Source organism: Cannabis sativa, chromosome 2, assembly GCF_029168945.1.
Source record: "Cannabis sativa cultivar Pink pepper isolate KNU-18-1 chromosome 2, ASM2916894v1, whole genome shotgun sequence".
In the NCBI taxonomy this organism is placed as follows: Eukaryota; Viridiplantae; Streptophyta; class Magnoliopsida; order Rosales; family Cannabaceae; genus Cannabis; species Cannabis sativa.
The window spans coordinates 79,926,227-79,938,605 of NC_083602.1; the positions used below are offsets into that span (position 1 = coordinate 79,926,227).

General features: G+C 34.0%; 1 protein-coding gene and 1 non-coding gene across 2 annotated transcripts; one reads left to right on the top strand and one right to left on the bottom strand.

Annotated features, from left to right (window-relative positions):
- Positions 1-7,076: 7,076 nt before the first annotated feature.
- LOC115720188 (uncharacterized) lies at positions 7,077-8,452 on the top strand. Its single transcript, XM_061109638.1, has 2 exons — positions 7,077-7,220; positions 7,271-8,452. Exons 1-2 carry the CDS (start codon positions 7,077-7,079, stop codon positions 8,450-8,452), a joined length of 1,326 nt encoding a protein of 441 aa, XP_060965621.1.
- LOC133035308 (small nucleolar RNA R71) lies at positions 7,508-7,614 on the bottom strand. Its single transcript, XR_009686581.1, has one exon. It is a non-coding gene; the product is annotated as a small nucleolar RNA R71 (small nucleolar RNA).
- Positions 8,453-12,379: the final 3,927 nt, after the last annotated feature.

The following is a 12,379-nucleotide window of genomic DNA, read 5'->3' on the forward strand; positions in this document are numbered from 1 at the left end:
TTTAGAAATGTTCTTTGGGGTATTTAGAACAGGTCTGGAAGGTTTGGTATGATTATGGTTGGATTTGATTGAGTTATGGAATTTTGGGTGTTTTCTGCGAGGAACCAGAATTTCGGTTGTGCAACCGGAATTTCGGATGAGGTTCAGGAATTCCCAGAACTGGAATTCCGGTTGCAGAACCGGTCTGCCGGTTGGGGGATTTTCAGGAACCGTAGTTTTTCTCGTTTTATGTTGTTTAGGGTATTGCCATGCTTTTTATCGATAGGGAAACTTTAAGTTTCTAGTTTAAGTCCCTGGGAAGTGATTTAGCGTATCACTTAATGGTGTTGTGATTGTTATGGTTTAGGAGCCTGTAAACCGCCATGTTGTTTGTTCCACTCAGGTTGACCGGCACACCTGAATTCGGAATCGAGGTAAGATTAGTATAGCAGTATGCATATGTATTACATGTTTAGCGTGCATGTTAGGAAGCCTGTTAAATTACATTAGATATGTATGTTGGCTTCGTACCATCCGATTGTGTCACATCGGTACAGGCTAGAGTATGACTAGCAGCTGGAGTATGACCAGTGTATCGAGTATAGGCTGACACTGTATCACATCGGTTACCCTAGAGTATGACTAGCAGCTGGAGTATGACCAGTGAACCGAGTATAGGCTGATACTAGGGTTGGTGGTACTGTACTATTTGACCGTATCACATCGGTTAGGCTAGAGTATGACTAGAAGCTGGAGTATGACCAGTGAACCGAGTATAGGCTGATACTGTAACACATCGGTACATGCTAGAGTATGACTAGTAGCTGGAGTATGACCAGTGTACCGAGTATAGGATGTTACTTGTCAATAGTACCTTCTTATGAACGTTGGGGACTCAGTATCGTGTGGGACACAACAGTTAGGGTTATGGTGAGGGGTATGGGCGTCTGATCATAACTCGGGATTTATGTATGATTATTTCTATGCTTTTCTTACTGAGTCTGTCGACTCACAGTGCTATGATTATGTGTAGGTAAGGGCAAGGCCAAAGCTGAGGAAGCGTGAGAACGAGCCGGTGAAGATTGTACATGTCAGGGCGGTTAGGCCTGGAGCGTACGATCCTCAGGACAGCATTGCTTTTGTAATTAGTCGCTAGGCGACAAGTATTTTGTATTAGATAGTAAACTTTTGTAAAAGTATTTTGGAATCGGGATCCCGAGTATTTTTGTATAAAATATTATATAAGTTTAATTAAAAAGAAAAAATTTTAATTAATCACGATTTCCATAAACCTCGTTGATTAGCAACGAGCTGCACAATACGTTTAAAAATCACGTAATACGCCTATTCTAGTTAGGGTGTTACATTCACAACAAGGGAGCTTCTATTCGATCAAGGGAACCTAACCTCTATAAGGAAAATGTGTACAAATTTGTCCTCCACTTGCCAAAGGCTAGGCTCCACATCCAAAGGTTGGCCTTGTTGGAATTATTTTACCAGGATCTAGATTTACTAACAAGTATGTTATTAACATCCTAAATATAAAATTCTAAAACGATATGAAATAAACACATAGAAAGTATAAGAAACCTTACAGTGGTTGCAGCGGAATATAATGTCTCCTTCCACTCTGATCTCTAACCCTTGTATCCTTTCTGTAACAGAGTATCACTAAGATCTGAGTCCGAATCTCCTTCTCTTTAAACTGGATTCTTCACAGCCTTACACACTATGATTGAGTACTACTTGATGTGTGTGGGCACTAACTCTTTCATTATAGGCCCAGTTTAGAAGAGAGAGAGAGAGAGAGAGAGAGAGAGAGAGAGAGAGAGAGAGAGAGAGAGAGAGAGAGAGAGAGAGAGAGAGAGAGAGAGAGAGAGAGAGAGAGAGAGAGAGAGAGAGAGAGAGAGAGAGAGAGAGAGAGAGAGAGGAAGGAGACTCAAATTTTATCTGAAGGAATGAGATGCATCATCTTTTCCCTTAAGCTATCACTATCTATTTATAGGAAACCACCTAAGATTAGGTTAGATTTATTTAGCATTAAAATAATGAAAAAATAAATGGTAAATATGCTATATAGGGGCCGAACATGTATGGATATTGGGCCCCACTTTGCAATTTTGCTATTTTCTCATTTTTTTCATCTTATTTTCTCAAAAATGCCAATTTTCCAATTCAACCTTTTAAACGCCAATTCTAATTATTTAATAACTAAAAACTAATTATTAAATAATATTTTCATTTAATATATTTATTAATTGGACTTAACAAAGTCTCTTAATTAACAAATTAACCCTAGAAATTCTTTCTTCACAATTAAGCCCTTGCTTAGTGAAAATTCATAAACTAGACATAGTCTAATTTTAGAATTATAATTGATTAATCAAAATCAATTAACTGAGTCTTACAAGTAGTATTGTCTCAACTATTATGGGGACCATGGGCCTATATATCTGAGCTTCCAATAAGCAGACCCAGAACTTACCAAGTAAATTCACTGACTTCTTAATTTCTTGTTGCATCAACCATAAAACTTGGAATTGCACTCTCACTTATATAGAACGCTCTATATGTTCCACGATATAGATACGCTATCAATTATCCATTGTTATAATCCCAATCATCAATGATCCTCTATAGATAATTTACATTTTATAGGGATTAATTTACCGTTACACCCTTTCATGCATTTTATCCTTAAAAAACTTAGCCACCTATAAATGATATTTCTGTGAACAAAACATAATCACTGAAATGAGTACTCAACCATTTATCTCTGTTTAGCAAAGCTCGAAGGAAATCATCATTTTACTTCTATGTCCTGATAGAAGCTATAGATTCCATATCTATGTTTAGCGCTCCCACTCAATTGCACTACCATGTTCCCAAAATGTACGCATCACCCTGACCAAAAAGTAGGCTTAACTAACAAATCAAAGAACATGTATAATACTCTTGAGATCGAACCTAACCATGTCAGGATTAAGATCATTTGATCTAGGATCAACTAGGTGATATTGAATTGAATAGATATTATGGTAAGTTTAACATGTCTGGTTCAATATCGGTCCCTTCCGATGCATACTCCATGAATCCAACCCAAGCTTTACTTTAACCAATGTGCTGGAAAGGACATAGCACTTATCCAAGGTGCAAGTAAACTATGTTGTACATTATCATATCAGTTAAACCCTGTGTACTGATTAATCTAAGAATATATATTTAATTACATAATCTTGATTACTTTCCACTGTGGTGACGACACAATAAACATGAATATAAATGTGATAAGGATTTAGATGAATTTATAAATCAAATAAACAAATAAATGATAACATGAACCAAATGAGACAATAAGTGATGAAAATACTTATGTTTCTTTATTGATATTTAAATGATAGAGATTACATCGAAATAGAGTTTTATTTAGGGCATAAAACCCAACAGGCCTCCCTTTGGTAAAGCTAAAAGGAACATGACCTACCAGTCCCTGGTAGGAACATGACCTGTCAGACCCTGGTAGGAGCATGGCCGGCCACGGAAGGGCCTGGCAAGATTTTTTATACAGTTTCACTCGTGGACTGCAAGTCGGACTGCGAATTGGGCCCTCAGTGCCAAATAAAATAGCTAGAAAATATCTATGTTTAAGGGCATTTTAGTCTTTTGTAATTAACTACTTTAATATACAAATATCCTAGGGTTTCAAGTGTTAATTAGGATTTAGGCTTTTCTATATAAAGGCCTTAACTCTAACCTAGAAAACCTAAGGCTAATTCTATCCTCCAAGTCACTCTAAGTTTGAAACCCTAGTCTATCTTGGCCAGGGTACTCCAGCTTTGCAAAATATGTTATTGAAGATTTTATATTGGCCTCTAAAGATTGTAAGTGTTCAGTATGCTTACAGTTAATTTATAGTGGCTCTTACTTTTTTTTCTTGTTAAATTTATTTTTTGTATTTGTTTGTTTTTAATGTTATTTTATATAGGTCCAAGTTAAGAACTCGAGGCCCACTTCTGAAGAGTTTAAGAAGTTACCACTGGATGGTTTTTTCGAGGATGTTTTTATTGATGATCGTGTGCCGGTTAAGTCTTCAGTTGATGTTGGTTCTTCATTGGGGAAGAACTTTTATCCTGATATTGAGTTTTTGATAGAGAAAGTTAATGAAATTATTTGTTCATAGAATGGAGCTTAATTTCAAGGGTGTGTTGGATGTAATTATTTAACTGAAGTCAAAGGCCACTCATTTTTGTGACAGGTCTCATGTTTAGGTATGTTTAATATGTCATTTTACGATGTTGTTATTTTAATAATTTGAAGTCATATTTTGTTTTTGTTATTTAGTTCTTAATGGATTGTTTCATGATTTTCCTACAAATTAATTTAGCTAAAAATAGTAAAGAGTTAAAATTTGACGATGATGAAGAAGATAATATAGGTGCAGATTCGGAGAAGAATGATGATGGTTTTGATAGTGTTGTTAATTATGATGGTGATGGTTCTCATGAATATCATAGTAGTGTTGATGGTAAAGATGATAAAAATAATGATGATGTGGTTGGTGATAAGGGGGGTGCTAATTCTTCAGAGGTTGGTGAGAAAAAATGTGAGGGTGATGTAGCAAGTGAAGATGATAAGTCCAAGGATGTTGGAAATGTGAAGGGAAAACAAGTTGATTTAAAGGGTGATGATTTTTTCAAGGGGTTAAGCCATCTTGAGATTGATGATGATCATGTTACATTGTTGCAAATATTTTTAATTCAAGTTGTAAAAATGTCAAATTGAAAACTTGTTACCTTTCATTTTCTTCAAGTTCCTGCTTCCCTTCTTGATGAGGAAGTTGAAAAAACAGATGGCAATGTTTCAAAAGAAGAAGAGGATGACACTCTTCCTTGTACTCCTTTTCTTGACAAGAGAAAATATGCCCCGATATTAAAATCTCCTTTTGTTGATTTTAGTTCTTCAAATTTGAAGACCACTCCATTGGAGTTTATGTCTTTAGGTTCTCCATATGCAGGAGATGAGCGAGATTTCAAGATTGTTACATATGTCAAGGGCCTTTATGCTATTGATGATTCTTTTTTTGATCTCGTTTCTTCAAAACATGAGGCGAAGTTTGAGAATGAATTAGTGAATGATTGCTTAAATATCCTAGGTGATGTTTTTTTTATGCATTGTTTTGTATTTGATTTTTTCTCTATCATTTATTTAAATTAAGTTTTGTTCATATTAATTTGTTTTCTATATAGGTCCTTTAACGTCTACGAGGATGGTGCTCGAAAATTCTCTCCTTGTTTTAAATTGGTTGTGAATTATGTTGAAGATCAAACTTAGTTTTTTCATCTTTCTTACTACAACATGTTCATTAATGACTCGGTAATATCTTTAAATCCACTCGTATAATTTATAATTATATATAGTTGTTTGTTGCTTGTTTTTTAGTTTTGCATCTATTTTGTTGATCTTGGAATGTGTGTTCATGTTCTTACTCTTTTGTTGTTGTTTCATGATGAGTGCACATTTGTACACTCATTCCTAGTCAATTATTAGATGAATTAGTATTTATTTTTGTATAGATTTGATGTGTTTTCTCCAAGTGTGTAGGTTTGTGTAGAAAAGACATTTTGTGATGGACGAAGATCTTTGAGCCCATTTTCGACAATGAATTCATCATTTTCTCGAAGAGCTTATGAAATTCAAAATGATAGAGCTCGTTCCCAGCTTTCCAAAACATGTTGCTCATCTCATTTGGAGTCCGGACGCAAAAGTTATGCATGCTTTATTGAGCAAGGTTGAAGTAGAAAAATTTTGTACTCGGCGCTATAGTGCTTGGCTGGAAAAAAAATGATTTTTTACGAAAAAAAAGATACTTTTAGCACGGGTTTGGGATTTTTTTCTCCAGGGCACGTATCATTTTTTTTAAAAATTCCTAATTCTAAGAGGATTGATCTATCTTTGTTGACCTATATAAAGAAGGATGTAAATTAGATTAAAAGAGAGACGACTAGAGAGATAGAAACAAGCAACTTTGAGATTAGAAAATACATTGAAGAGCAAGAGAGAAGAGACTTCAAGCAATCATCATCAACTAGCATCATTAGAGTTGTTTTCTTCTTCTTCTTCTTTATTCTTTGTTTAGTTATTTAATTATGAACTTGATTATTGTGGTTATTATGTTTGTAATTATGAACTAAACACTAATTCTAGAGTGTTGATGGAACTATTTTAGATTATGAATTTAAGTTTTTAGATTATTTGCATATTTGTTCTTGTTATTTGTTTATGCAATTAATTTTGTGCTAATTATCATCTTCTTAATGCTTGATCACCATTAATTAGTATAATGATTTTAGGTTTTACACTTGAGAGAGGTAATCTAAAATCGGACTTAGAATTGCATGACATAGGAAAAGTGTGAGATTGAGAGATTCCACTAATTCTATGAGTTTCATTTAAAGAGAATCATATTGCTTTATGAGTGCTTATTTGATTAACATTGAATAGAGATATCGTGTTAGTTATTCTAAGTTAAATCTATCATCGCTCGAGAGAGGTTAATAGGTTACATTAGGATTCTTGAAACTACAAATTATAGGATAAATTGGGATAATCGATAAATGTATTTTCATAGTTTGAAATAGGGAAATCAATGCTCTAGGTTTTTACTTTCTGATTAAAAATCGTTGTTTGTTTATTTTATTTTTCTATTTATCTTATTATTTATAATTTACTTTGCGTTGTCTAATTAAAGTATAAAATTAAAAAGTATTACATTTAGTAAAATTTAATAATCAATCTCTGTGGGTTCGACAACCTTTTTAGTATTAAAACTTTTCTATAACAACACTTTACGCTTGTAGTAAAAATTGTGTATCAAATTTTTGGCGCCGTTTTCGGGGATTGAAAATTCTTAAATTATTGCTAATATTATTACTAAATTTTTTTGCTTTAAATTAGATTTTTTTTTCTCTTATTTTGTTTGTTGCTTTGTGGTTCAGTTTATGCGAAGAAACTGAAGTGCTACACCACTCACACCGCTGAATCCTGAGATTGAAAGAACTATAAAGCAGTTAAAAGCGAAGAAAAAACTAGACTTCACCATGGCAGCCAATAACAACATTGGCCTTAATAACAACCAACCAGCACCTGCTGCAGCTGATGCACAACCACGGGTTGTTCGTGATTATTGCTTACCAGTGGTGAATGAAAATCTGACTTGTATTGCTAATCAGTCATTGCTGCTAGTAATTTTGAATTGAAGCCTGCTTTAATCAATATGGTGCAACATAATCAGTTTGGTGGGTTGGCTACTGAAGATCCCAATATCCATCTAGCCATATTTATGGAGGTATGTGCTATTGTGAAGATGAATGGTGTTACTGATGACGCCATAAGACTACGACTCTTTCCTTCCTCCTTAAGGGATAGAGTAAGAAAGTGGTTACAATCTCTGCAGCCATGTTCCATAACTACATGGGATGAAATGGCTAGAAAGTTCATGGTGAAATGTTTTCCTCCATCAAAGTCTGCACAGTTGAGAAGTGAGATTGGGCAATTTAGACAGCTTGAGTCAGAGCATTTTTATGAAGCATGGGAGCGATCCAAAGACTTATTACGTCACTATCCACAACATGGCTATGAGAGCTGGATGCAAGTCTCAATTTTCTACAACGGGTTGAATGGACCAACTAGGACTATTATTGATGTTGTTGTTGGAGGAGCATTATTATCTAAACATATAACTGAAGCCATTAATTTATTGGAGGAGATGGCCACCAATAGCTATAATTGGCCTAATGAAAGAAATACTCACAAAAAGTTGGCTGGGTTACATGAAGTAGATCCTATGACAAACATAGCAGCTCAAATTTCTGCTTTATCTAATCAAGAGGCAGCCTTAGTTAATCATAAGAATACATCAACTGTAGAAAATGTTGTTGCTGCATCTACATCACAAGGGCCTGAGATGAGTATAGAACAAGCACAATATATGGCCTATAAAACTTACAATAACAACTACCGGGGAAATCCAATGCCTAACTACTACCATCCGGGGTTGAGAAACCATGAGAATCTTTCTTATGGTAACACTAAAAATGTCTTGCAACTACCTTCTGGGTTTAATACACAACAACAAGAAGAGAAGAAGTATTTAGAAGACATTCTGGGCACTTTTATGATAGAATCCAAAAAGAGGTTTAACAAGAATGAAACAAAGTTAGACAACATAGAAACTCATATTTCTAACATGGATTCTTCCATGAAGAACATAGAGGTGCAAGTGAGAAAATTGGCCAATGTTGTGAGTGCTTTACAGAAAAATAGTAGTTTTCCTAGTGATACAGTTGTTAATCAGAAACAACAATGTAATGCCATCTCACTGAGGAGTGGTAAAGTACTAGATGGGGGTGTAGAAGACAAGTCAACTAGTTCTGAGGTTGAAGACACAGTAGAAGCCAAAGAAGAGACTTCTTAAGATAAGCCTACTGAAAACTCTATGAAGAAAGAAGATCTTCCAATGTATAAATTGGCAATTCCTTATCCTTAAAGATTTATGAAGAAGAAACTTGATGAGGAGTTTGCTAAGTTCTTGGAAATTTTTAGAAAAATCAACATCAACATTCCTTTCATTGATGCATTAGAGAAGATGCCAAATTATGTTAAGTTTATGAAGGAGGTGTTGACAAAGAAAAATAAATTTATGGATTATGAACTTTGAGCTCAATTGAGTAATGTAGTGCCATAATTCAGAAGAAGTTGCCTCAAAAGCATAAAGATCTAGGTAGCTTTTCAATTCCTTGTGAGATTGGTTGTTTAAAATTTGAAAAGTCTTTATGTGATCTTGGGACTAGCATAAATTTAATGCCACTTTTGGTATTCAAAAAGTTGGGCATTGGTGAAGTAAAGCCTACAACAATTTTATTACAATTGGTGGATCGATCATTCACTTATCAAAGAGGAATAATAGAAGATGTTCTAATTAAAGTGGGTAAGTTAGTATATCCAGCTGATTTGTGGTACTAGACATGGAAGAAGACAAGGATATGCCATTGATTCTTGGGCGCCCTTTCTTAGCAACTGGTGGTGCACTTATAGATGTTCGAAGAGGCCACTTAACCTTGAGTGCTAATGATGAAGAAATCAAGTTTGATATTTATAAGTCTTCTAATCAAGCCGATATTGAGAATACATGCAATATGGTTGAGTCTTGTAATTCCAATGAAGATAATCGAGAGACTAATCATAAAGAAAAGACAAAGAAGCCTCGAGATAAAAAGAAACTAAAGGAGGAGTTTTTAATAGGGAAACAAGTGTTGGTGATTCATTCAAAATTTAAATCTTTGACAAGTAACGTTATCTCAAGATGGAAAGATCCTTTTAAATTCAAAGAGTTACATCCTTGTGGCCTTGTAAGTATTAAAAGTGAGAAATTTGAGATTCTAAAGGTTAACAAGCGTAAACTGAAGGCATGCACTGATGAGCTCCGACGACCATATCAACCACCTAGGGGTAATGATGATGATCCACCTGCTAATGATGGCCGTGGTAGAGCTATGGACCCGTAGTCCTAGCTGCTCTGGATCATTTTCTCTCATTTAATTTTATTACACAGTGGGGACACTGTTTATTTTAAGTTTTGGGATGGGAAGACAATTTTTATGTTTTTTTATTTTTTTTTTAATTTTTTTTAATTAATTTTTTTTTTGGATGACTATATCAATGTTAACTTATGACCTAAGGGAATTCGATGATGAACATATGCTAAACTCTTTGACACTATTTAGTATGTGTGAGAAACTTTTGGATTGTGTGCTTAACCTGTTATGCTTGAGTTATGTGTTGTTCTACTTGTTCTATATATTGTAATTTTATGTGCTTATATAGATTTGGTTGATATTGAGACAACGAGAACTTGTGTGATTAATTTATTGAGGCGAAATCCTAAATCTTTGTTGTGTAGAGATGATTAAGGCAATTTTCTTTGAACCGTTTGAGCCAAAAACCTAACCTTAATATATTATCCTTTGTTATCCTATTTTGAGCCTAATTTCTCTAATTTTTATTCTCTATTAAAAAGAAAAAGCATATTTATCCTTGATTATGAGCCATGAACTTAAATAAATTATCCTTACCCTATTTTGCACCATAAACATAGGTTGTTGTGTATTGAATGAAAAATATGATGTAAGTGGGATGAGTGATTATTTTTTCTTAGAATTATGTTGGAAAGGGTGCATGTGGATAGAGAGTTATAATCCAAGTATATTATGTTGAAATATTCTCTTGTAAAAAAAAATCCATAATATGAATAAAAATAGCAAGAGATAAATTTAATAAGATTATAACTCTAATTATGTGAACAAAGGGGTATCAAATGAGGAAAATATTATCGGGAGAAAAGTGTTGGAAATTATTTTACCAGGATCTTAGATCTACTCACAAGTATGTTGATTAACACCCTAAATATGAACTTTCTAAAACGATGAAATAAACACATATAAAGTTTAGGAAACCTTACATTGGGTGCAGCGGAATATAATGACTCCTTCCGTTCAGATATCTAGCCCTTGATTCCTTTACGTAGCGAGCATTATCAATATACGAACCTGGATCTCTTTCTGCGAATCTTTGATCTTTGAAACTCCTTCTTGCTGAATGTCTTTCTTCACGATCTTCCTCACTATGATTGAGGTATCACTTGCTGTGTGTGGGCACTACTCATACACTAAGGATTTCGAAATTCAAGAGGGAAGAGAAAGAAGAAGTGGCAGCTAAAGATAGGGAGAGAGAAAGGCTCAGGTTTTTCTCTGAAGGAAAAATAGAAAATTTAAGTGTAAATTTCCTGAAGCCTTCACTATCAATTTATAGCATTCCACTAGGGTTAGGTTTGAATTATTTGGCATTAAAATAATGAAAAAATCAGTTTAAATTTCCTACAAAAGTGGATGGCCCTATACAAGTGGATTTGGGCCTCACTTTTTGCAATTTTGCAGTTTTATCTTTTCTGCATCTGATTTTCTCAAAAACGCCAATTTTCTAATTCAACCATTTAAATGCCAATTCTAACTATTTAATAACTATAAATAATTATTAAATAATATTGTCATTTATCATATTTATTAATTGAACCATACAAAGTATCATAATTAACAAATATGCCCCTATAAACTCTTTCTTTACAATTTCGCCCTTACTTAGTGAAAAATTCACAAATAGACATAGTCTAACTTGAGAATTATAATTGATTAATAAAAACCAATTATATGAGTCTTACAAGCAAAATTATCTCAACTAGTGGGGGGACCATGGGTCTATATAACCGAGCTTCCAATAAGTAGATCAAGAATTTAGCACTAAAATTCACTAACTTATTAATTCTTCGTTGAATCCACGCATAGAACTTAGAATTGCACTCTCAGTATATAGAATGCTCTATATGTTCCACCATATAGACACATCATTAGTTATCCATTGTTATAATCCTAATGTGATCAATGATCCTCTATATGAATGATCTACACTGTAATGGGATTAAATTACCGTTACACCCTACAATGTATTTATTCCTTAAAATACTTGACCCCGTATAAATGATATTTCAGCTTATGTGAAATGAGTACTCCACCATTTATGTTCGTTTGGTCAAGCTCGATGGAGATCATCCTTTGCTTACTATTCGCGAGATAGAAGCTATAGATTCCATGTTTATGATAGCGCTCCCACTCAATTGCACTACCGTGTTCCCAAAATGTACGTATCACCCTGACCTAAAAGTAGGCTTAACTAACAAATCAAAGAACACGAATAGCCTTTCGAGATTGAGCCTAATCATAACAGGATTAAGAACATTTGATCTAGGATCAACTAGGCGATATTGACTTGAGTAGATATTACGGTAAGTTTAATAAATCTAAGTCAAAGTTCAATATCGGTCCCTTCCGATGCATACTCCATGCATCCAACCTGAGCTTTACTTTAACCAATGCTTTGGAAAGAACATAGCACTTCTCCAAATGCAAGTAAACTCTGTTGTAGATTATCATATCAGTAAAACCCTATGTCTGATAAATCTAGGAAACTTTATTCACATAGTCATGTTTACTTTCCAATGTGTTGACGGCACAATAAACGGGATCAAGTATGTGAAAAGGGTTTCGGTATGAATTTATACATTATGTACATATAATCATGAAATAAATCATGTGAACCATGCAACATTAAATGTTATTTCTGATCTATATTAATAAGTAAATCTGATTATATTGAAATGAGTTTTATTTAGGGCATAAAACCCAACAAACTCCCACTTGCACTAATGTAAAACAAAAAGTGCGTTTCAAATAATCTCAACACCTTGATATACAAATCAAGTGTAGTAGTAGTAAACTCCTCGTAATAGGAT